Source organism: Oncorhynchus kisutch, linkage group LG19, assembly GCF_002021735.2.
Source record: "Oncorhynchus kisutch isolate 150728-3 linkage group LG19, Okis_V2, whole genome shotgun sequence".
Classification (NCBI taxonomy): domain Eukaryota; kingdom Metazoa; phylum Chordata; class Actinopteri; order Salmoniformes; family Salmonidae; genus Oncorhynchus; species Oncorhynchus kisutch.
Window position 1 is genome coordinate 63488311 of NC_034192.2, and position 23170 is coordinate 63511480.

The 23170-nt window shown below is 46.3% G+C and overlaps 1 protein-coding gene across 1 annotated transcript; it reads right to left on the reverse strand.

Annotated features, from left to right (window-relative positions):
- Positions 1-4999: 4999 nt before the first annotated feature.
- LOC116355085 (vacuolar ATPase assembly integral membrane protein vma21) lies at positions 5000-9936 on the reverse strand. The gene is made up of 3 exons (XM_031798460.1): positions 9718-9936; positions 7228-7337; positions 5000-6215 (listed from the first exon to the last, which is right to left on the reverse strand). Exons 1-3 carry the CDS (start codon positions 9777-9779, stop codon positions 6076-6078), a joined length of 312 nt encoding a protein of 103 aa, XP_031654320.1. The 5' UTR covers positions 9780-9936; the 3' UTR covers positions 5000-6075.
- Positions 9937-23170: the final 13234 nt, after the last annotated feature.

Consider the following 23170-nt stretch of genomic DNA (forward strand, 5'->3'; position numbering starts at 1 on the left):
AAGCGCCATGCTCTACCGACTGAGACACAGCAAGCGCCATGCTCTACCGACTGTAAGACACAGCAAGCGCCATGCTCTACCGACTGAGACACAGCAAGCGCCATGCTCTACCGACTGAGACACAGCAAGTGCCATGCTCTACCGACTGAGACACAGCAAGCGCCATGCTCTACTGACTGAGACACAGCAAGCACCATGCTCTACTGACTGAGACACAGCAAGCACCATGCTCTACTGACTGAGACACAGCAAGCACCATGCTCTACTGACTGAGACACAGCAAGCACCATGCTCTACTGACTGAGACACAGCAAGCGCCATGCTCTACTGACTGAGACACAACAAGCGCCATGCTCTACTGACTGAGACACAGCAAGCACCATGCTCTACTGACTGAGACACAGCAAGCGCCATGTATTGCTGACTGAGACACAGCAAGCACCATGCTCTACTGACTGAGACACAGCAAGCACCATGCTCTACTGACTGAGACACAGCAAGCACCATGCTCTACTGACTGAGACACAGCAAGCACCATGCTCTACTGACTGAGACACAGCAAGCACCTTCTCCCCCTTCCACTTGCCTCCTCTATTTGTGCTGCAATCAGTTAGTTGTCAGAACCATCTAATGGATAGATCAGGGAAACAAGCCAATCAGAACCATCTAATGGATAGATCAGGGAAACAAGCCAATCAGTTAGTTGTCAGAACCATCTAATGGATAGATCAGGGAAACAAGCCAATCAGAACCATCTAATGGATAGATCAGGGAAACAAGCCAATCAGAACCATCTAATGGATAGATCAGGGAAACAAGCCAATCAGAACCATCTAATGGATAGATCAGGGAAACAAGCCAATCAGTTAGTTGTCGGTTTGGGAAGAGCAGACATGTCCATATGTTTCTGTTCTGCTGTATGTGTAACGTAACTCCACCAGTCCTGTTTATGATATTATCAACATTGATTATACCATTATTAAATCATGTTTTTTAAACATTTGTTCTGTCTTTTCAGGTGGATTAAACTGAAATTGCAACCAGATTTCTATAGCTAGTGTAAAAAATAAAACACATATTCTGGAGAGGTTTTCATTTTCAAATAGCTGAAAGTGAGAAATTGTCATCTGTATAAAGGGGACAAGGCCATTCTTGAACATGGGGTTCATTCTTGAACATTTTTACTAATCTGCTGGAAAAACCATTTGGATTTAAGTACAACTTTTGTATGACTGAGAGGTTCAATTATTTATTATAATTATTTCATATTTAAATCATTTCAGCCCTTTGAACGAACATTCAATATATAAATAGACCCATTTCATTTTGTCTGGTTTCCAAATAAAGTGGAATATATTTTGCACATATAATATAATACAATAAAGTTGTTCGATGTAGGCAGGTCCATCAGTAAATAGGTCAATTCTAGAATTAATCAGGCTGTATTTTCCTCTCTATGGTAGCAAGATCTTATCTATTTAAAAAAATAAACTTTCTATATATTTTTTATTTATTTAACCCGGCAAGTCAGTTAAGAACAAATTCTTATTTTCAATGACAGCCTAGGAACAGTGGGTTAACTGCCTTGTTCAGGGGCAGAACGAACAGCCTAGGAACAGTGGGTTAACTGCCTTGTTCAGGGGCAGAACGAACAGCCTAGGAACAGTGGGTTAACTGCCTTGTTCAGGGGCAGAACGAACAGCCTAGGAACAGTGGGTTAACTGCCTTGTTCAGGGGCAGAATGACAGCCTAGGAACAGTGGGTTAACTGCCTTGTTCAGGGACAGAACGACAGCCTAGGAACAGTGGGTTGACTGCCTTGTTCAGGGGCAGAACGACAGCCTAGGAACAGTGGGTTAACTGCCTTGTTCAGGGGCAGAACGAACAGCCTAGGAACAGTGGGTTAACTGCCTTGTTCAGGGGCAGAACGAACAGCCTAGGAACAGTGGGTTAACTGCCTTGTTCAGGGGCAGAATGACAGCCTAGGAACAGTGGGTTAACTGCCTTGTTCAGGGACAGAACGACAGCCTAGGAACAGTGGGTTGACTGCCTTGTTCAGGGGCAGAACGACAGCCTAGGAACAGTGGGTTAACTGCCTTGTTCAGGGGAAGAACGACAGCCTAGGAACAGTGGGTTAACTGCCTTGTTCAGTGGCAGAACGACAGCCTAGGAACAGTGGGTTAACTGCCTTGTTCAGGGGCAGAACGAACAGCCTAGGAACAGTGGGTTAACTGCCTTGTTCAGGGGCAGAATGACAGCCTAGGAACAGTGGGTTAACTGCCTTGTTCAGGGACAGAACGACAGCCTAGGAACAGTGGGTTGACTGCCTTGTTCAGGGGCAGAACGACAGCCTAGGAACAGTGGGTTAACTGCCTTGTTCAGGGGCAGAACGACAGCCTAGGAACAGTGGGTTAACTGCCTTGTTCAGGGGCAGAACGACAGCCTAGGAACAGTGGGTTAACTGCCTTGTTCAGTGGCAGAACGACAGCCTAGGAACAGTGGGTTAACTGCCTTGTTCAGGGGCAGAACGACACCCTAGGAACAGTGGGTTAACTGCCTTGTTCAGTGGCAGAACGACAGCCTAGGAACAGTGGGTTAACTGCCTTGTTCAGGGGCAGAACGACAGCCTAGGAACAGTGGGTTAACTGCCTTGTTCAGGGGCAGAACGACAGCCTAGGAACAGTGGGTTAACTGCCTTGTTCAGTGGCAGAACGACAGCCTAGGAACAGTGGGTTAACTGCCTTGTTCAGGGGCAGAACGACAGCCTAGGAACAGTGGGTTAACTGCCTTGTTCAGGGGCAGAACGACAGCCTAGGAACAGTGGGTTAACTGCCTTGTTCAGGGGCAGAACGACAGCCTAGGAACAGTGGGTTAACTGCCTTGTTCAGGGGCAGAACGACAGATTTTTAACTTGTCCGTTCGGGGATTCGATCCAGCGACCCCTCGGCAACTTGTCCAATGCTCCAACCACTAGGCTACTTACCTCCCCATATAAATGTATTGTTTCTCAGTCTCTCGGTCCCAGCTTTGATGCACCTGTACTGACCTCGCCTTCTGGATGATAGCGGGGTGAACAGGCAGTGGCTCGGGGTGGTTGTTGTCCTTGATGAGGCCTTCCTGTGACATCGGGTGGTTGTTGTCCTTGATGAGGCCTTCCTGTGACATCGGGTGGTTGTTGTCCTTGATGAGGCCTTCCTGTGACATCGGGTGGTTGTTGTCCTTGATGAGGCCTTCCTGTGACATCGGGTGGTTGTGGTCCTTGATGAGGCCTTCCTGTGACATCGGGTGGTTGTTGTCCTTGATGAGGCCTTCCTGTGACATCGGGTGGTTGTTGTCCTTGATGAGGCCTTCCTGTGACATCCGGTGCTCCTTCGTTTAAAGTACTTTGTGTCCTCTTTTCAACATATCTTCAGGTGAATCATGAATGACAAACGTCACAGCATTGTTGCGTTAGGTGTTTATCTAACGTAAATATATTCCTTTATGACCGGGACCTGTTAGTGGTAATTGTGATAACTGCACTGTGATTTTAATTTGGTTAAAAAAATTAGGTTAGGGATTTTTTTAAATAAACATTAACAATCCCAATGTCGTTTAAATATTTAAAATGTTCACACCCCTAATTGGAACCATTTATACATGAGTATTATTGTCACGCCCTGGTCTTAGTATTTTCTTTCTTTATTTGGTCAGGCCAGGGTGTGACATGGGTTTATTATGTGGTGTGTTTTGTCTTGGGGTTTTTTCGTAGGTTTTGGGATTGTGGCTTAGTGGGGTGTTCTAGCAAAGTCTATGGCTGCCTGAGGCGGTTCTCAATCAGAGGCAGGTGTTTATCGTTGTCTCTGATTGGGAACCATATTTAGGCAGCCATATTCTTTGAGTGTTTCGTGGGTGATTGTTCGTGTCTCAGTGTTTGTTGTTCACCAGATAGGCTGTATAGGTTTTCACGGTCCGTTAGTTGTTTTGTATTGTTCATCTTCATTAAAGATGTATATTATTAACCACGCTGCATTTTGGTCCGACTCTCCTTCGACGGAAGAAAACCGTAACAATTATTTGTGATGCATGATGATGTTCAATAGCCCAGCAGATGACGCAAGACACTACAGTGAAAACACTGAGCTAACAGGAACTCTGAGGATGAGAGTTGTTCTGCATGGTGGTTTGGTGGTGCTTGCTGTGTCTCTGAGCCATGCATAATGATGTCTGTATGACTGTCTCAGTCAGCAATACATGGTGCTTGCTGTGTCTCAGTCAGTAGAGCATGGCGCTTGCTGTGTCTCAGTCAGTAGAGCATGGCGCTTGCTGTGTCTCAGTCAGTAGAGCATGGCGCTTGCTGTGTCTCAGTCAGTAGAGCATGGCGCTTGCTGTGTCTCAGTCAGTAGAGCATGGCGCTTGCTGTGTCTCAGTCAGTAGAGCATGGCGCTTGCTGTGTCTCAGTCAGTAGAGCATGCGCTTGCTGTGTCTCAGTCAGTAGAGCATGGCGCTTGCTGTGTCTCAGTCAGTAGAGCATGGCGCTTGCTGTGTCTCAGTCAGTAGAGCATGGCGCTTGCTGTGTCTCAGTCAGTAGAGCATGGCGCTTGCTGTCTCAGTCAGTAGAGCATGGCGCTTGCTGTGTCTCAGTCAGTAGAGCATGGCGCTTGCTGTGTCTCAGTCAGTAGAGCATGGCGCTTGCTGTGTCTCAGTCAGTAGAGCATGGCGCTTGCTGTGTCTCAGTCAGTAGAGCATGGCGCTTGCTGTGTCTCAGTCAGTAGAGCATGGCGCTTGCTGTGTCTCAGTCAGTAGAGCATGGCGCTTGCTGTGTCTCAGTCAGTAGAGCATGGCGCTTGCTGTGTCTCAGTCAGTAGAGCATGGCGCTTGCTGTGTCTCAGTCAGTAGAGCATGGCGCTTGCTGTGTCTCAGTCAGTAGAGCATGGCGCTTGCTGTGTCTCAGTCAGTAGTCACTACTCTGGATAGGAGCATCTGCTACAGAACTAAAATGTTTCCACAGTTCATCAAAGTATGGATCATTTGATTTGTTTAATGTTTCATCGTAACAAACACTCTGGACTTGAAATACTACTCTTGAGTACCCTGACGATTATACTACAGTTCTGGAGACATCAAATTACAACCAAAAATAAACGTCTACAGACAGTTGCACGAAAACACAACATTCTTAAATGAATCCGGCCAACAAGGACAGATCCAACCACAACAGCAGTGACATGATGTAAACACACAGAAAACAAAATGGCACCTTATTCCCTGTATAATCCACTACGTTTGGTCAACGGGGCCCTGGTCAAGCAGCCTTACGGGGCCCTGGTCAAACAGCCTTAAGGGGCCCGGGTCAAGCAGCCTTACGGGGCCCGGGTCAAGCAGCCTTACGGGGCCCGGGTCAAGCAGCCTTACGGGGCCCTGGTCAAGCAGCCTTACGGGGCCCTGGTCAAGCAGCCTTACGGGGCCCTGGTCAAACATAGTGCATTAAATAGGGAATAGGGTTGGACGCAGACAATACATTTCTACATGCACGCTCCAGTTGTGAACTGGCATTTCACAGCCGTCTCTGGCCAGGGCCCAGTTTATGACACGCCCTCTAACGGGCTGTAACACATTACAGGGAAGGTGTTCAGTCTGTTACAAAATACACTGAGCAGAAGCTCAGAAACACCCAATACATTATTCTCTCCTAACACCAGGAGATGGACTCGGTATGAACCCCTCCATGGCTGTTGGGCTGGGGTGGGGGCTGGTCAAACAGGGGGCTGGGGTGGGGGCTGGTCAAACAGGGGGCCGGGGTGGGGGCTGGTCAAACAGGGGGCTGGGGTGGGGGCTGGTCAAACAAGGGGCTGGGGTGGGGGATGGTCAAACAAGGGGCTGGGTTAGGGGCTGGGGAATGGTCAAACAGGGGGCTGGTCAAACAGGGGGCTGGGTTGGGGGCTGGTCAAACAGGGGGGCTGGAGAGAAGCCAGGCAGGGTGGGGGCTAGAGAGAAGCCAGGCAGGGTGGGGGCTGGAGAGAAGCCAGACAGGGTGGGGGCTGGAAGTGGCTTGGTCCAGGCCTTCTCTGGGCCAGCAGCACGGCCAGGTTAAGGCTTAGTCGTGTTTCCCCTTGTCCTTGGTGGAGCCCTCGTTCCAGGCGACGTAGACAAACAAAGCCAGAACCACATGTACAGCCAGCACAGCTACGATGGCAGCATAGAAATAACTGTCTGAGTTAGACATCTGTAGGGAACCTGGAGAGAGGAGAGGGGAGGAGGAGAGAGAGGGTGAGAGGAAGGAGAGGGGAGGAGGAGAGAGAGGGTGAGAGGAAGGAGAGGAGGAGAGAGAGGGTGAGAGGAAGGAGAGAGGTGGGAGGAAGGAGAGGAAGGAGAGGAAGGAGAGAGGGGTGGGAGGAAGGAGAGGAGGAGAGAGGGGTGGGAGGAAGGAGAGGAGGAGAGAGGGGTGGGAGGAAGGAGAGGAGGAGAGAGGGGTGGGAGGAAGGAGAGGAGGAGAGAGGGGTGGGAGGAAGGAGAGGAGGAGAGAGGGGTGGGAGGAAGGAGAGGAGGAGAGAGGGGTGGGAGGAAGGAGAGGAGGAGAGAGGGGTGGGAGGAAGGAGAGGAGGAGAGAGGGGTGGGAGGAAGGAGAGGAGGAGAGAGGGGTGGGAGGAAGGAGAGGAGGAGAGAGGGTGGGAGGAAGGAGAGGAGGAGAGAGGGTGGGAGGAAGGAGAGGAGGAGAGAGGGTGGGAGGAAGGAGAGGAGGAGAGAGGGTGGGAGGAAGGAGAGGAGGAGAGAGGGTGGGAGGAAGGAGAGGAGGAGAGAGGGTGGGAGGAAGGAGAGGAGGAGAGAGAGTGGGAGGAAGGAGAGGGGAGGAGGAGAGAGAGGTGGGAGGAAGGAGGAGAGAGAGGTGGGAGGAAGGAGGAGAGAGAGGTGGGAGGAAGGAGGAGAGAGAGGTGGGAGGAAGGAGGAGAGAGAGGTGGGAGGAAGGAGGAGAGAGAGGTGGGAGGAAGGAGGAGAGAGAGGTGGGAGGAAGGAGAAGAGAGAGGAAGGAGGAGAGAGAGGTGGGAGGAAGGAGGAGAGAGAGGTGGGAGGAAGGAGAGGAGGAGGAGAGAGAGGAGGAGGAGAGAGAGGTGGGAGGAAGGAGAGGGGAGGAGGAGAGAGAGGTGGGAGGAAGGAGAGGGGAGGAGGAGAGAGGAGGAAATTCAAATAAATTGTTTTGAATATTGATTGGGATATTTAGGCCTCTCTCAGACAAGAAATAATGATTTACCTTCAAAGATGTATGCCTTTGATGCGAAGTACAGTCCTATGGGCAGGGTGACCATCAGGATGGTGAAGAAGAGAAGAGTTTTCAGAGCAGATACCAGAGAACTGTCATTCCTGCAGGAGAGACAATATATATCCTCCATCATGTGTCTTGGTGGTGGCTCTGGGTGAGTACATTACGTGAACTGCATGTGTTTGATATTATTGAATGCATAGACCTACTGTTAGCTATGGGACGTTAATACTGATAGAGCTAGCTAAAATACCTTAGACCAGTGGTGCTGCCCTCTAGTGGGGAAACTCAGAATGATCACCAACACTGTAGACCAGTGGTGCTGCCCTCTAGTGGGTCTAGAGGGCAGCACGGTCTGGAAACACCTGCTGGTGCTCCTCTCCATGTCCCTACAGACAGGGAAACACCTGCTGGTGCTCCTCTCCATGTCTCTGCAGACGGTCTGGAAACACCTGCTATTCCTGGACCAACTTGATCATATATCCACTGTGTTAAAGACAGCCTCTGGCCAGTCCCACAGAGCCCAGGTACAGAGCCACTGTGTTAAAGACAGCATCTGCAGTGGTGGTGGTGCGCAAATCAGCACTAAAAATGAAGTGCTCCTCGAAGTTATTACTCCGGACTTGTCTGACACAGACCCATTAGAATGGCATGGTTGGCCACATCTGTGGATTCATCAAGCTGCAGTGTGTAATGGCCGTTTGCCCTGATGCTCTCTGAAGTCTGGTGCGTTATGTTATGTCGTCAGACATGTCCTGGATTTCAATGCACATATCAATCAAATGTATTCATAAAGTCCTTCGTACATCAGCTGATGTCTCAAAGTGCTGTACAGAAACCCAGCCTAAAACCCCAAACAGCAAGCAATGCAGGTGTAGAAGCACGGTGGCTAGGAAAAACTCCCTAGAAAAGGCCAGAACCTAGGAAGAAACCTAGAGAGGAACCAGGCTATGAGGGGTGGAGATTATAAACCTAGAGAGGAACCAGGCTATGAGGGGTGGCCAGTCCTCTTCTGGCTGTGCCGGGGTGGAGATTATAACAGAACATGGCCAAGATGTTCAAATGTTCATAGATGACCAGCAGGGTCAAATATTAATAATCAGTGGTTGTCGAGGGAGCAACAAGTCGGCACCTCAGGAGTAAATGTCAGTTGGCTTTTCATAGCCGATCATTAAGAGTATCTCTACCGCTCCTGCTGTCTCTAGAGAGTTGAAAACAGCAAGTCTGGGACAGGTAGCACGTCCAGTGAACAGGTCAGGGTTCCATAGCCACAGGCAGAACAGTTGGAACTGGAGCAGCAGCACAACCAGGTGAACAGGGCAGGGTTCCATAGCCACAGGCAGAACAGTTGGAACTGGAGCAGCAGCACAACCAGGTGAACAGGTCAGGGTTCCATAGCCACAGGCAGAACAGTTGGAACTGGAGCAGCTGTATATTAATAGCAGGTGTGGGCTTTTTTTTTGCACAAAGTGCCTCTTCATGTACGGTACATACGTTTGCCAATGAATCTTGTGAGGCCTCCAGATATTGACATTTTCTCTCTTAAAAAAAAGAAAAAAAAGTCAGCTGTCTTATCTTTGTGGCTTGGATGCTTGGTGTCCAGATGTCTTTTCATTGGAGGGTTTCATGCTCTCATTAGCGAACAGCTCATTGAATAGGACACACAGCGGCCTACACTCACCCTGCCGGTCTTCTTTATATGGAAAACCATATTCCATGAAGTCGGAGTTATATTTTCTCCAGTCAACAGGGGACCGGGTTGTCCGCCTTGTCGTTGACATTGGAAGCAGCAGAAGAGGGAGCTGCACATTTTAAAAACGTGTCCATGATTTTACTCTGACAGCTTGCCCACATGAGTTAAATGTCAGCTAACTATCCACGTGTGCAATGCCTGCAGAACACATCTGGATAGTTAGTTAGCTGTCAATCAATCTAACTGAAAATCTGTATTATCTGATTGGACGACATGTCACATTTAAAACAAAACAATGTGTCAGAATGACATTTTTATTGGTCCAGTGTGTGTGTGTGTGTGTGTGTGTGTCTAGAAATCTGTCATTTCATTGCGTGTGTCATTGCGCCCCACTCGTTTTTGCGTGTGGGGCGAGAACATTATTGTATTGGTCAGTGAGTGTGTGCAGCCCGAAAACCCACCGATACCGAACCCCACTACCGACCCGCTACACGTGTAAATACAGCAACAATAAACGGTGCTGTGGCATAATTTCAAAATAAAAGTTTCGATGCGGAGGTTACCTTTCAAAATATTTTAAAATTTTGAAATGTGTTATTAATTATATATCTTTTTTTTTTATTACACAAGTCCCGCGACCCCTTAAAATCCTCCCGCGACTTCCCGGTTGAGGTGCTGGCTAAAGCGCCTAGCTATCTATGTAATGAATGGGCTAATGTTAACTAACTAACTAACTACTGTTAGTAACGTTATCTAATATGACGACTGAATAATTAACACTCTCTTACCCTCTGAAATCCGGGGCTCCAGCATACGTGGTGCTAAGTGATGTTTTGGCATATCCTTCCATTTCTCTGAGAAATAGGGCAAATAAAACAGCAAAATCTATATGAAATAGAGAGGGTGAACTGTTGTCGCTATGGATATATTTCAACACTTCCGCATTTGATCACGGGACAAGCACATGACTTCTTTCCGGTCTTTGGCACGAGAACTGTCTCAGTGCGTCATCTACTGAGTTGGTAGGAAATGGCACTTGATTCACCTGAACGTGCGTGTGTATGTGTGTATGTGTGTATGTGTGTGTGCGTGCGTGTGTGTGATGTAATCTCTGAAAGAGCTTGTAAGTAAGCATTTTATTACAAGGTCTACACCTGTTGTATTCGACGCACGTGACAAATACAATTTTATTTGATGCAATCTCAAATCCAAATCAAATCAAACTTTATTTGTCACATGCGCCGAAGTGTGGACCTTATCGTGAAATGCTGAAGAGTTAATTAAGAAAATATTTACAAAATAAACTAAAGTAAAAAAGAAAAGAAAAGAAAAAAGTTATGCAAATAAAATAAGAGGCTATATACAGGGGGTACTGAGTCAATGTGCAGGGGTACAGGTAGGGGTGAAGTGACTATGCAAAGAATCACTGTCGACTTCCAATGCATTAAACATGTTTCCATGAGGTCTTTCAAAACCCAGACCAATATTTGCCTACCTCTCAAATGGTACCCTATTCCTTAAAGACTGCACTACTTTTGGTTAGAGCCCTATTCCCTAGTGGCTTGTCAAAAGTAGTGCACTATATAGGGAACAGGGTACCATCTGGGATGCACATGATGTTTAAACCCTGTAAGAGGACACCGCAGGCCTATTAATAACAAATACAGTATAAAGAAAGAAATTAGACTTGTAGAAACATCATCAACTGGTTTAAATGTTATTTACACAGGCTCCCAAATAGCACCCTATTCCCTATATAGCACCCTATTCCCTATATAGTGCACTACTGTAGACCAGAGGCCTATGGGCCGTAGCACCCTATTCCCTATATAATGCACTACTGTTGACCAGAGACCTATGGGCCGTAGCACCCTATTCCCTATATAGTGCACTACTTTAGACCAGAGACCTATGGGCCGTAGCACCCTATTCCCTATATAGTGCACTACTGTTGACCAGAGACCTATGGGCCGTAGCACCCTATTCCCTATATAGTGCACTACTGTTGACCAGAGACCTATGGGCCGTAGCACCCTATTCCCTATATAGTGCACTACTTTAGACCAGAGACCTATGGGCCGTAGCACCCTATTCCCTATATAGTGCACTACTGTTGACCAGAGACCTATGGGCCGTAGCACCCTATTCCCTATATAGTGCACTACTTTAGACCAGAGACCTATGGGCCGTAGCACCCTATTCCCTATATAGTGCACTACTTTAGACCAGAGACCTATGGGCCGTAGCACCCTATTCCCTATATAGTGCACTACTTTAGACCAGAGCCCTATGGGCCGTAGCACCCTATTCCCTATATAGTGCACTACTTTAGACCAGAGACCTATGGGCCGTAGCACCCTATTCCCTATATAGTGCACTACTTTAGACCAGAGACCTATGGGCCGTAGCACCCTATTCCCTATATAGTGCACTACTGTTGACCAGAGACCTATGGGCCGTAGCACCCTATTCCCTATATAGTGCACTACTTTAGACCAGAGACCTATGGGCCGTAGCACCCTATTCCCTATATAGTGCACTACTTTAGACCAGAGACCTATGGGCCGTAGCACCCTATTCCTTATATAGTGCACTACTGTTGACCAGAGACCTATGGGCCGTAGCACCCTATTCCCTATATAGTGCACTACTGTTGACCAGAGACCTAGGGGCCGTAGCACCCTATTCCCTATATAGTGCACTACTGTTGACCAGAGACCTATGGACCTATGGGCTGGTACTGTATACAGTAGCTCCTGGAGACTAGATCAACAGAATATATACAGTAACTAGTGGCTGGTACTGAATACAGTAGCTCCTGGAGTCTAGATCAACAGAATATATACAGTAACTAGTGGCTGGTACTGTGTACAGTAGCTCCTGGAGTCTAGATCAACAGAATATATACAGTAACTATTGGCTGGTACTGTATACAGTAGCTCCTGGAGTCTAGATCAACAGAATATATACAATAACTATTGGCTGGTACTGAATACAGTAGCTCCTGGAGTCTAGATCAACAGAATATATACAGTAACTAGTGGCTGGTACTGAATACAGTAGCTCCTGGAGTCTAGATCAACAGAATATATACAGTAACTAGTGGCTGGTACTGAATACAGTAGCTCCTGGAGTCTAGATCAACAGAATATATACAATAACTATTGGCTGGTACTGAATACAGTAGCTCCTGGAGTCTAGATCAACAGAATATATACAATAACTATTGGCTGGTACTGAATACAGTAGCTCCTGGAGTCTAGATCAACAGAATATATACAGTAACTATTGACTGATACTGTACATTGTATATTTAATGGTGTGAATAGCAGTAGTTATATACAGTAGGATGAACCTTGACTAGAATACAGTACATACATATAAAGTGGTTAAAACATTAAGAACAAATTATTAATGTGGCCAGTGTTCAATAACGAGATCTCTAACGAGCAGGGTAGAGTACCGGGTGGTAGCCGTAACAGTGACTAAGGTTCAGGGTAGAGTACCGGGTGGGAGCCGTAACAGTGACTAAGGTTCAAGGCAGGGTAGAGTACCGGGTGGTAGCCGTAACAGTGACTAAGGTTCAGGGTAGAGTACCGGGTGGTAGCCGTAACAGTGACTAAGGTTCAGGGCAGGGTAGAGTACCGGGTGGGAGCCGTAACAGTGACTAAGGTTCAAGGCAGGGTAGAGTACCGGGTGGGAGCCGTAACAGTGACTAAGGTTCAAGGCAGGGTAGAGTACCGGGTGGTAGCCGTAACAGTGACTAAGGTTCAAGGCAGGGTAGAGTACCGGGTGGGAGCCGTAACAGTGACTAAGGTTCAGGGTAGAGTACCGGGTGGTAGCCGTAACAGTGACTAAGGTTCAAGGCAGGGTAGAGTACCGGGTGGTAGCCGTAACAGTGACTAAGGTTCAGGGTAGAGTACCGGGTGGTAGCCGTAACAGTGACTAAGGTTCAAGGCAGGGTAGAGTACCGGGTGGTAGCCGTAACAGTGACTAAGGTTCAGGGTAGAGTACCGGGTGGTAGCCGTAACAGTGACTAAGGTTCAGGGTAGAGTACCGGGTGGGATCCGTAACAGGGACTAAGGTTCAGGGTAGAGTACCGGGTGGGATCTGTAACAGTGACTAAGGTTCAGGGTAGAGTACCGGGTGGTAGCCGTAACAGTGACTAAGGTTCAGGGTAGAGTACCGGGTGGGATCCATAACAGTGACTAAGGTTCAGGGTAGAGTACCGGGTGGTAGCCGTAACAGTGACTAAGGTTCAGGGTAGAGTACCGGGTGGTAGCCGTAACAGTGACTAAGGTTCAGGGTAGAGTACCGGGTGGTAGCCGTAACATTGACTAAGGTTCAGGGTAGAGTACCGGGTGGGAGCCGTAACAGTGACTAAGGTTCAAGGCAAGGTAGAGTACCGGGTGGGATCCGTAACAGTGACTAAGGTTCAAGGCAGGGTAGAGTACCGGGTGGGATCCGTAACAGTGACTAAGGTTCAGGGTAGAGTACCGGGTGGGATCTGTAACAGTGACTAAGGTTCAAGGCAGGGTAGAGTACCGGGTGGTAGCCGTAACAGTGACTAAGGTTCAAGGCAGGGTAGAGTACCGGGTGGTAGCCGTAACAGTGACTAAGGTTCAGGGTAGAGTACCGGGTGGTAGCCATAACAGTGACTAAGGTTCAAGGCAGGGTAGAGTACCGGGTGGTAGCCGTAACAGTGACTAAGGTTCAGGGTAGAGTACCGGGTGGGATCCATAACAGTGACTAAGGTTCAGGGTAGAGTACCGGGTGGTAGCCGTAACAGTGACTAAGGTTCAGGGTAGAGTACCGGGTCGTGGCCGTAACAGTGACTAAGGTTCAGGGTAGAGTACCGGGTGGTAGCCGTAACAGTGACTAAGGTTCAGGGTAGAGTACCGGGTGGTAGCCGTAACAGTGACTAAGGTTCAGGGTAGAGTACCGGGTGGGAGCCGTAACAGTGACTAAGGTTCAAGGCAAGGTAGAGTACCGGGTGGGATCCGTAACAGTGACTAAGGTTCAAGGCAGGGTAGAGTACCGGGTGGGATCCGTAACAGTGACTAAGGTTCAGGGTAGAGTACCGGGTGGGATCTGTAACAGTGACTAAGGTTCAAGGCAGGGTAGAGTACCGGGTGGTAGCCGTAACAGTGACTAAGGTTCAAGGCAGGGTAGAGTACCGGGTGGTAGCCGTAACAGTGACTAAGGTTCAGGGTAGAGTACCGGGTGGTAGCCATAACAGTGACTAAGGTTCAAGGCAGGGTAGAGTACCGGGTGGTAGCCGTAACATTGACTAAGGTTCAGGGTAGAGTACCGGGTGGGATCCGTAACAGTGACTAAGGTTCAAGGCAGGGTAGAGTACCGGGTGGTAGCCGTAACAGTGACTAAGGTTCAAGGCAGGGTAGAGTACCGGGTGGGAGCCATAACAGTTACTAAGGTTCAAGGCAGGGTAGAGTACCGGGTGGTAGCCATAACAGTGACTAAGGTTCAAGGCAGGGTAGAGTACCGGGTGGGAGCCATAACAGTGACTAAGGTTCAGGGTAGAGTACCGGGTGGGATCCGTAACAGTGACTAAGGTTCAAGGCAGGGTAGAGTACCGGGTGGTAGCTGTAACAGTGACTAAGGTTCAAGGCAGGGTAGAGTACCGGATGGTAGCCATAACAGTGACTAAGGTTCAGGGTAGAGTACCGGGTGGTAGCCATAACAGTGACTAAGGTTCAAGGCAGGGTAGAGTACCGGGTGGGAGCCGTAACAGTGACTAAGGTTCAGGGCAGGGTAGAGTACCGGGTGGTAGCCGTAACAGTGACTAAGGTTCAGGGCAGGGTAGAGTACCGGGTGGTAGCCGTAACAGTGACTAAGGTTCAAGGCAGGGTAGAGTACCGGGTCGTGGACGTAACAGTGACTAAGGTTCAAGGCAGGGTAGAGTACCGGGTGGTAGCCGTAACAGTGACTAAGGTTCAAGGCAGGGTAGAGTACCGGGTGGTAGCCGTAACAGTGACTAAGGTTCAAGGCAGGGTAGAGTACCGTAACAGTGACTAAGGTTCAAGGCAGGGTAGAGTACCGGGTGCTAGCCATAACAGTGACTAAGGTTCGGGGTAGAGTACCGGGTGAGAGCCGTAACATTGACTAAGGTTCAGGGTAGAGTACCGGGTGGGAGCCGTAACAGTGACTAAGGTTCAAGGCAGGGTAAAGTACCGGGTGGTAGCCGTAACAGTGACTAAGGTTCAGGGTAGAGTACCGGGTGGTAGCCGTAACAGTGACTAAGGTTCAGGGTAGAGTACCGGGTGGTAGCCATAACAGTGACTAAGGTTCAAGGCAGGGTAGAGTACCGGGTGGGATCTGTAACAGTGACTAAGGTTCAAGGCAGGGTAGAGTACCGGGTGGGAGCCGTAACAGTGACTAAGGTTCAGGGTAGAGTACCGGGTGGGATCTGTAACAGTGACTAAGGTTCAAGGCAAGGGTAGAGTACCGGGTGGTAGCCGTAACAGTGACTAAGGTTCAGGGCAGGGTAGAGTACCGGGTGGGATCTGTAACAGTGACTAAGGTTCAAGGCAAGGGTAGAGTACCGGGTGGTAGCCGTAACAGTGACTAAGGTTCAAGGCAGGGTCCTGGGCGAAGGTAGACTAGTGATGGCTGTTTAACAGTCTGATGTCCTGGAGAAAGAAGCTGTTTTTCAGTCTCTCGGTCCCTGCTTTGATGCACCTGTACTGGGTCCACCTTCTGGATGATAGCGATGTGAACAGGCCATGGCTCGGGTGGTTGTTGTCCTTGATGATCTTCTCTTCCTTCCTGTGACATCGGGTGCTGTAGATGTCCTGGAGTGCAGGTAGTGTGCCCCCAGTGATGCATTGGGCTGACAGCACCACCCTCTGGCAAAGCCCTGCAATTGCAGATGTTGAAATTGCCATACCAGGCTGTGATAGAGGCCAAGCCAAATTTCTTCAGTCTCTTGAGGTTGAAGAGGCACCGTTGAGCCTTCTTCATGTAACAGGGTTATATTGGTGATTCCCCTTGCCACTTTATTGTTAAGCCAATGGGTTTTTGGTTTGAGTTTGTCTTGCCTTCACCTACTCAACATGGCATCTTATTGGCTGGTTTGCGTAGCTTGCTTACGAGGGGGGATGTTCCAGTTAGAATCGTTCCAGTGAACAAGCACCAAACCAGCGGTAAGTTGTTGGTTGCAAAGCACTGTACATCAAAAGTGATTTTTATACTCTCAAGTGATGATTTAAATGTACAATTTATATCAAATTGTTTGTAAATGTTATTCGAACATCACACACACATCACACATCACACCCCCATTCTCATAGACGGGGCTGCAGTAGAGCAGGTTGAGAGCTTCATTGGCACCAGGACACACATATTTATCTGTTGCTTCAACATCCAATGCCGCATGTCCTTCACACCTTAACAGCCTCAGCAGAAACACTATCTCTAATGGCTGTTATCTGCTCTCTCTGCCACAGCCAGGTCAAAACACTGTAGTATATTACTGGAAAATTGGATTTAGTAGACTTTTAGTAGCCATCAGCATACCACCCTGCATCCCACTGCTGGCTTGCTTCTGAAGCAAAGCAGGGTTGGTCCTGGTCAGTCCCTGGATGGGAGACCAGATGCTGCTGGAAGTGGTGTTGGAGGGCCAGTAGGAGGCACCCTTTCCTCTGGTCTAAAAAAAACATCCCAGGTTAGTGAATGGTGTAAGGGTGCTGTCATTCAGATGGGATGTTAAACAGATGTCCTGACTCTCTGTGGTCACTAAAAGATCCCATGGCACTTATCGTAAGGGTAGGGGTGTTAACCCCTGGTGTCCTGGATAAATTCCTAGTCTGGCCTTCAAACCATCACGGCCACCTAATCACTTACAATTGTCTCATTCCTCTCCCCTGTAACTATTCCCCAGGTCGTTGCTGTAAATGAGAACGTGTTCTCAGTCAATTTACCAGGTTAAAATAAAAATATTTGTTTGAGGTGTCTCTCTACTAAAAGTGTAATAAATGAGATTACAATGTGGGAGATTAGGATGCAATTTAAACACAACCTTAACAGAATCATCTGGTATCAGATTGAAAATCTAAAATCTAAAATTTCTCTGGCACTTTTGTTTACTTTTTGTTGTTGCCATTAGATCTAATAGGAGCCCTCACAAGCCAAAAGGTGGTCCCTGAAAATGGCGTTTGTTAGAAATTAGATATGTAGATGGGTGAGCCGGTCAAGGATTCGATTCAGACAAAGTGGTAAATTTTATGACAAGTAACAGTTTATTCAGAGTGAAGATATCTAGTACAGCGTAATTACGGCTCCTCCGTTAGTTCGTATGGAACAGCAGGCAAAGAGACCGTTACAATCAGTACACCACTAATATACAGAACAGAAAGTAGGTTGATTCTGGAAGATCGGATCTTTGGATTGGTTCAGCTGGGGTGTAGTCTGTAGTCTTCCGCCATTGGCTCAGTTGTCTGTCCGTCATCGTAGAATCCTCTTCGGGCACACAATGCTCAGCTACAAAGGAGATTATGTGTGTGCGCTGGTTTTGGCAGTTAGTGTAATGCAGGAGCTATCCTGTAGGGGACCCCACAGGCTTTACTTTGAGTTGTAGCCCTGTATTAGCAATAGGTTGGTCACCTGCATAAGAAATAGCATTTCTCTACATGTTCTACCTCACATATGTGCAGATCTGTGCAGCACATCATTTCTCTCTCTCTCTCTGCTGTGGGTGCATTATGTGCATCTCGCTAGCTGTCTGGTTGGGATTTTAGCGGAAATATGTAGGCTAGTGGGCGTGCAAAGAGCTTATTGAGCTCCGTACCGCATCGCCATGCGCCGCCCAAATGTTGTAACCAACGGCGACTTGGTCAGATGTGATGTGAGCGAGCGCTCCTCGTGGATTTTGACGCCTGCTCTCAAATTTTTCCGATTCATGTCATAACTGTGAACAGACTACGCGACTAAATAGTTATATGTGACTTTTATGTGTGTCAGGAATATCTTTCGTTTTTTTGTATTTTTTAAAAACTTTCTAGACCTGTTGCCAGCTAGTTAGCTAGCAGGCTAACCTAAGGTAAAATGATCAAACGAGACAAACGGAAAAAGGAGAAGCAGAACAGTCAGAAAATCACTCCTGCCCCAGAAGACTGTTACCAGGCTCAATGCAGTGAGCCGGCTCAATGAGTGCTACTTCTGAACAGGAAATGACAACCGATGGAAACGTTTTTTCACCATTCAGCCCTGTACCAAAGAGAGCAAACACAGAACCATCTTTACTTGAGCTACAACAAAACATAATTGGGTCTCTAACAGTGAAAACGAACGAGAGAACGAGAACCTTGAATGCATGATCAGAGACAACACAATTTATTGAAGGCCTAAACGAGTCACTGCTCAGTACTAGACACTCTAAATCTATTGATGGCCTAAACAAGTCACTGCGCTCAGTTTTAGACGCTCTAAATCTATTGAGGGCCTAAACAAGTCAGATTTGATTTTCTTACAAGAATGCTATTCATGCTCATAGGATGTGCAATTTTGTAAAGACCAGTGGATCGAATGTAATTGCATGGTGCAGATCATTCTGCCAATCAAATCAAATTTTTATTACAATTACAGACCAGGGGTCGCTGTTCTCAAAAACAAGTTGAATGGAAAAGTATCAACAACTAAGACTGATACAAGAGGTCACTGGGATCTTTTTAGTAATTGAAACGGCTGGAAAACAGTTCTTATCCTGTAATGTTTATGGGTTATAATTCAAGAAATGCAAATGAAAACCCTATTGGAAGATATAGAAGAGAATGCAAATTCACTCGAAGGTCATTTTCCTTCTGCAAAGCTGATATTTTGGGGGAGACTTTAATATGGTTCTACACAATACGACACCAGACAGATCAAAAGACACAGTGAATTATTTAGGGATAAAAAAAATAACAAAAGAGAAGGAAATAATGAAGAACCTTCATCTTTCCCCAGTTGTCAATAAAACACAAGTTCAAACTCATGGTTTGACATAGATTTGTCCACTTTTTCTGACTAAGGCTTATCTAAGGCCTTCGTATGTGTTCTCTTGTCTTGACAATCCCAAATCTACAGTGCCTTGCGAAAGTATTCGGCCCCCTTGAACTTTGCGACCTTTTGCCACATTTCAGGCTTCAAACATAAAGATATAAAACTGTAATTTTTTGTGAAGAATCAACAACAAGTGGGACACAATCATGAAGTGGAACGACATTTATTGGATATTTCAAACTTTTAAATAAAATAAAAAACTGAAAAATTGGGCGTGCAAAATTATTCAGCCCTCTTAAGTTAATACTTTGTAGCGCCACCTTTTGCTGCGATTACAGCTGTAAGTCGCTTGGGGTATGTCTCTATCAGTTTTGCACATCGAGAGACTGAATTTTTTTCCCATTCCTCCTTGCAAAACAGCTCGAGCTCAGTGAGGTTGGATGGAGAGCATTTGTGAACAGCAGTTTTCAGTTCTTTCCACAGATTGTATTTTCTCCCAATTAGATAAGACGCTGTTTAACTTTATAGGAAAAACTAAACCTCACAAAGTGAACAAAAATATGTTCTTTAAACAGAGTGAACGAGGACAGTGCTTAATGTATTGAACTATTCAATTTTAATTTAATTCAAATTATATTAAACTTCACACATTTTTACCAAGTCTTAAAGATTCCCTGGATAAAAGCTTTACTTTAAGGACACAAAAAAAATTTGGGTTTACAATACCATATCTTATTTTCAATACATTTGGTGGCTTAGGTTTCCGTATGCATATGAAAAACTTCCTGCAAACTGATGTCCACAAACAACAAACAAATGCTTAATTGTTGATCCCTTCAAAACAAACATAAATTCCCCCCCTCATAAGTATATTATATGGAATAATCATAAAACCATAAATCATACAAACAAGTCCCTGTTTTTAGAACAGTGGTTTAGGAAGGCCATGTTACTTGTGGGCCAGCTGCTCACCTCAGATTGAAATCTGTATACATACAATGAGATTTTATTACAATGTATGAGTTCCCTGTCTCATCAAAGCAAAACCAAATGGTGTTGTAACCCTTCAGAAACAAACTGGGGTCAATACAATACCAGGTGTTGTTGTAACCCTTTAGAAACAAACTGGGGTCAATACAATACCAGGTGGTGTTGTAACCCTTCAGAAACAAACTGGGGTCAATACAATACCAGGTGGTGTGGTAACCCTTCAGAAACAAACTGGGTTCAATACAATACCAGGTGGTGTTGTAACCCTTTAGAAACAAACTGGGGTCAATACAATACCAGGTGGTGTTGTAACCCTTTAGAAACAAACTGGGGTCAATACATTACCAGGTGGTGTTGTAACCCTTTAGAAACAAACTGGGGTCAATACAATACCAGGTGGTGTTGTAACCCTTCAGAAACAAACTGGGGTCAATACAATACCAGGTGGTGTTGTAACCCTTTAGAAACAAACTGGGGTTAATACAATACCAGGTGGTGTTGTAACCCTTTAGAAACAAACTGGGGTCAAATACAATACCAGGTGGTGTTGTAACCCTTTAGAAACAAACTGGGGTCAATACAATACCAGGTGGTGTTGTAACCCTTCAGAAACAAACTGGGGTCAATTCAATACCAGGTGGTGTGGTAACCCTTCAGAAACAAACTGGGTTCAATACAATACCAGGTGGTGTTGTAACCCTTTAGAAACAAACTGGGGTCAATACAATACCAGGTGGTGTTGTAACCCTTTAGAAACAAATTGGGGTCAATACAATACCAGGTGGTGTTGTAACCCTTCAGAAACAAACTGGGGTCAATACAATACCAGGTGGTGTTGTAACCCTTCAGAAACAAACTGGGGTCAATACAATACCAGGTGGTGTTGTAACCCTTTAGAAACAAACTGGGGTCAATACAATACCAGGTGGTGTTGTAACCCTTTAGAAACAAACTGGGTTCAATACAATACCAGGTGGTGTGGTTGAGGTCAGGGCTCTGTGCAGGCCAGTCAAGTTCTTCCACACCATTCTCGACAAACCATTTCTGTATGACCCTCGCTTTGTGCACAGGGGCATTGTCATGCGGAAACAGGAAAGGGCCTTCCCCAAACTGTTGCCACAAAGTTGGAAGCACAGAATCATCTAGAATGTCATTGAATACTGTAGCGTTAAGATTTCCCTTCACTGGAACTAAGGGGCCCGAACCATGAAAAACAGCCCCGACCTTTATTCCTCCTCCACCAAACTTTACAGTTGGAACTATTCATTGGGAAAGGTAATGTTCTCCTGGCATCCGCCAAATACAGATTGCCAGATGCGTAGCGTGAATTGATTCATCACTCCAGAGAACTAATTTCCACTGCTCCAGAGTCCAATGGCGGTGAGCTTCACACCACTCCAGCCGATGCTTGGCATTGCGCATGGTGATCTTAGGCTTGTGTGCGGCTGCTCGGCCATGGAAACCCATTTCATGAAGCTCCTGACGAACAGTTCTTGTGCTGATGTTACTTCCAGAGGCAGTTTGGAACTCGGTAGTGAGTGTTGAAACCGAGGACAGACGATTTTTACACGCTTGAGCACTCAGCTGTCCCGTTCTGTGAGCTTGTGTGGCCTACCACTTGGCGACTGAGCCGTTGTTGCTCCTAGACGTTTCCACTTCACAGCACTTACAGTTGACCGGCGCAGCTCTAGCAGGGCAGAAAATTGACACACTGACTTGTTGGAAAGGTGGCATCCTATGACAGTGCCACGTTGAAAGTGACTGAGCTCTTCAGTAAGGCCATTCTACTGCCAATGTTTGTCTATGGAGATTGCATGGCGGTGTACTCGATTTTATACACCTGTCAAATAAAATTAAATGTTATTTGTCACATACCCATGGTTAGCAGATGTTAATGCGAGTGTAGCGAAATGCTTGTGCTTCTAGTTCTGACAATACAGTAATAACCAACGAGTAATCTAGCTAACAATTCTAAAACTATTACCTTATACACACAAGTGTAAAGGGATAAAGAATATGTACATAAAGATATATGAATGAGTGATGGTACAGAGCGGCATATGCAAGATGCAGTAGATGGTATCGAGTACAGTATATACATATGAGATGAGTATGTAAACAAAGTGGCATAGTTAAAGTGGCTAGTGATACATGTATTACATAAAGATGCAGTAGATGATACAGAGTACAGTATATACGTATACATATGAGATTAATGATGTAAGGTATGTAAACATTATATTAAGTAGCATTGTCAGCAACAGTGTGGCTGAAATAGCCGAATCCACTAATTTGAAGAGGTTGTTCACATACTTTTGTATATATAGTGTATCTAGCAAACCGGTTAGCTTTGTAGTTAGATAGCTAGCTAACGGGCTACTACTGATAGGCTGATGTTGTTGTTATAGAATCATTGTTATCTAGAAAGGAACAGCTTGGGTAGCCTATGTTCCCATACTATCTTGCATATTAGATCCTCCAGATGTTTTGGGGGGAATAAATTGATGTAAGTCACTTTGGTATGCTTAATCACAACACTCTCACAAAGGTACAGGACACATTGCGACATGTCTCTCTGAGTGGTGTTCTCACTAGTTTAACTAGTGACGAACCAACTTCTTCAGGATTGGTGGGTCCCCTGCGAGACGGTTGAGTTAACGTAGGCTAATGTGATTAGCATGATGCTGTAAGTAACAAGAGCATTTCCCAGGACATAGACATATCTGATATTGGCAGAAAGCTTAAATTCCTGTTAATCTAACTGCACTGTCCAATTTACAGTAGCTATTACAGTGAAATAATACCATGCTATTGTTTGAGGAGAGTGCACAGTTATGATCTTGAATATGTATTAATAAACCAACTAGGCACATTTGGGCAGTCTTGATAGAACATTTTGAACAGAAATACAATTGTTCATTGGATAGTCTAAAACTTAGCGCATACACTGATGCCATCTAGTGGCCAAAATCTAAACTGCACCTGGGCTAGAATAATACATTATGGACTATCTCTTGCATTTCAAAGATAAATAATTTTAAAAAATCTTTGTATTGTCTTTTACCAGATCTAATGTGTTATATTCTCCTACATTAATTTCACATTTGCACAAACTTCAAAGTGTTTCCTTTCAAATGGTACACATAATAACCATATCCTTGCTTCAGGGCCTGAGTTACTACAGGCAGTTAGATTTGGGAATGTCATTTTAGGCGAACATTGAAAAAAAGGGGCCGATCCTTAAGCGGTTGG

Excerpts from the sequence above, each read along its gene's own strand:
- LOC116355085 (XM_031798460.1), bottom strand. The coding sequence starts at position 9,779 with ATGGAAGGATATGCCAAAACATCACTTAGCACCACGTATGCTGGAGCC. Across the intron at positions 7,338-9,717 it reads GGAGCCCCGGATTTCAGAGG|GAATGACAGTTCTCTGGTAT; the intron begins GTAAGAGAGTGT and ends TCTCTCCTGCAG. Across the intron at positions 6,216-7,227 it reads AAAGGCATACATCTTTGAAG|GTTCCCTACAGATGTCTAAC; the intron begins GTAAATCATTAT and ends TCCTCTCTCCAG.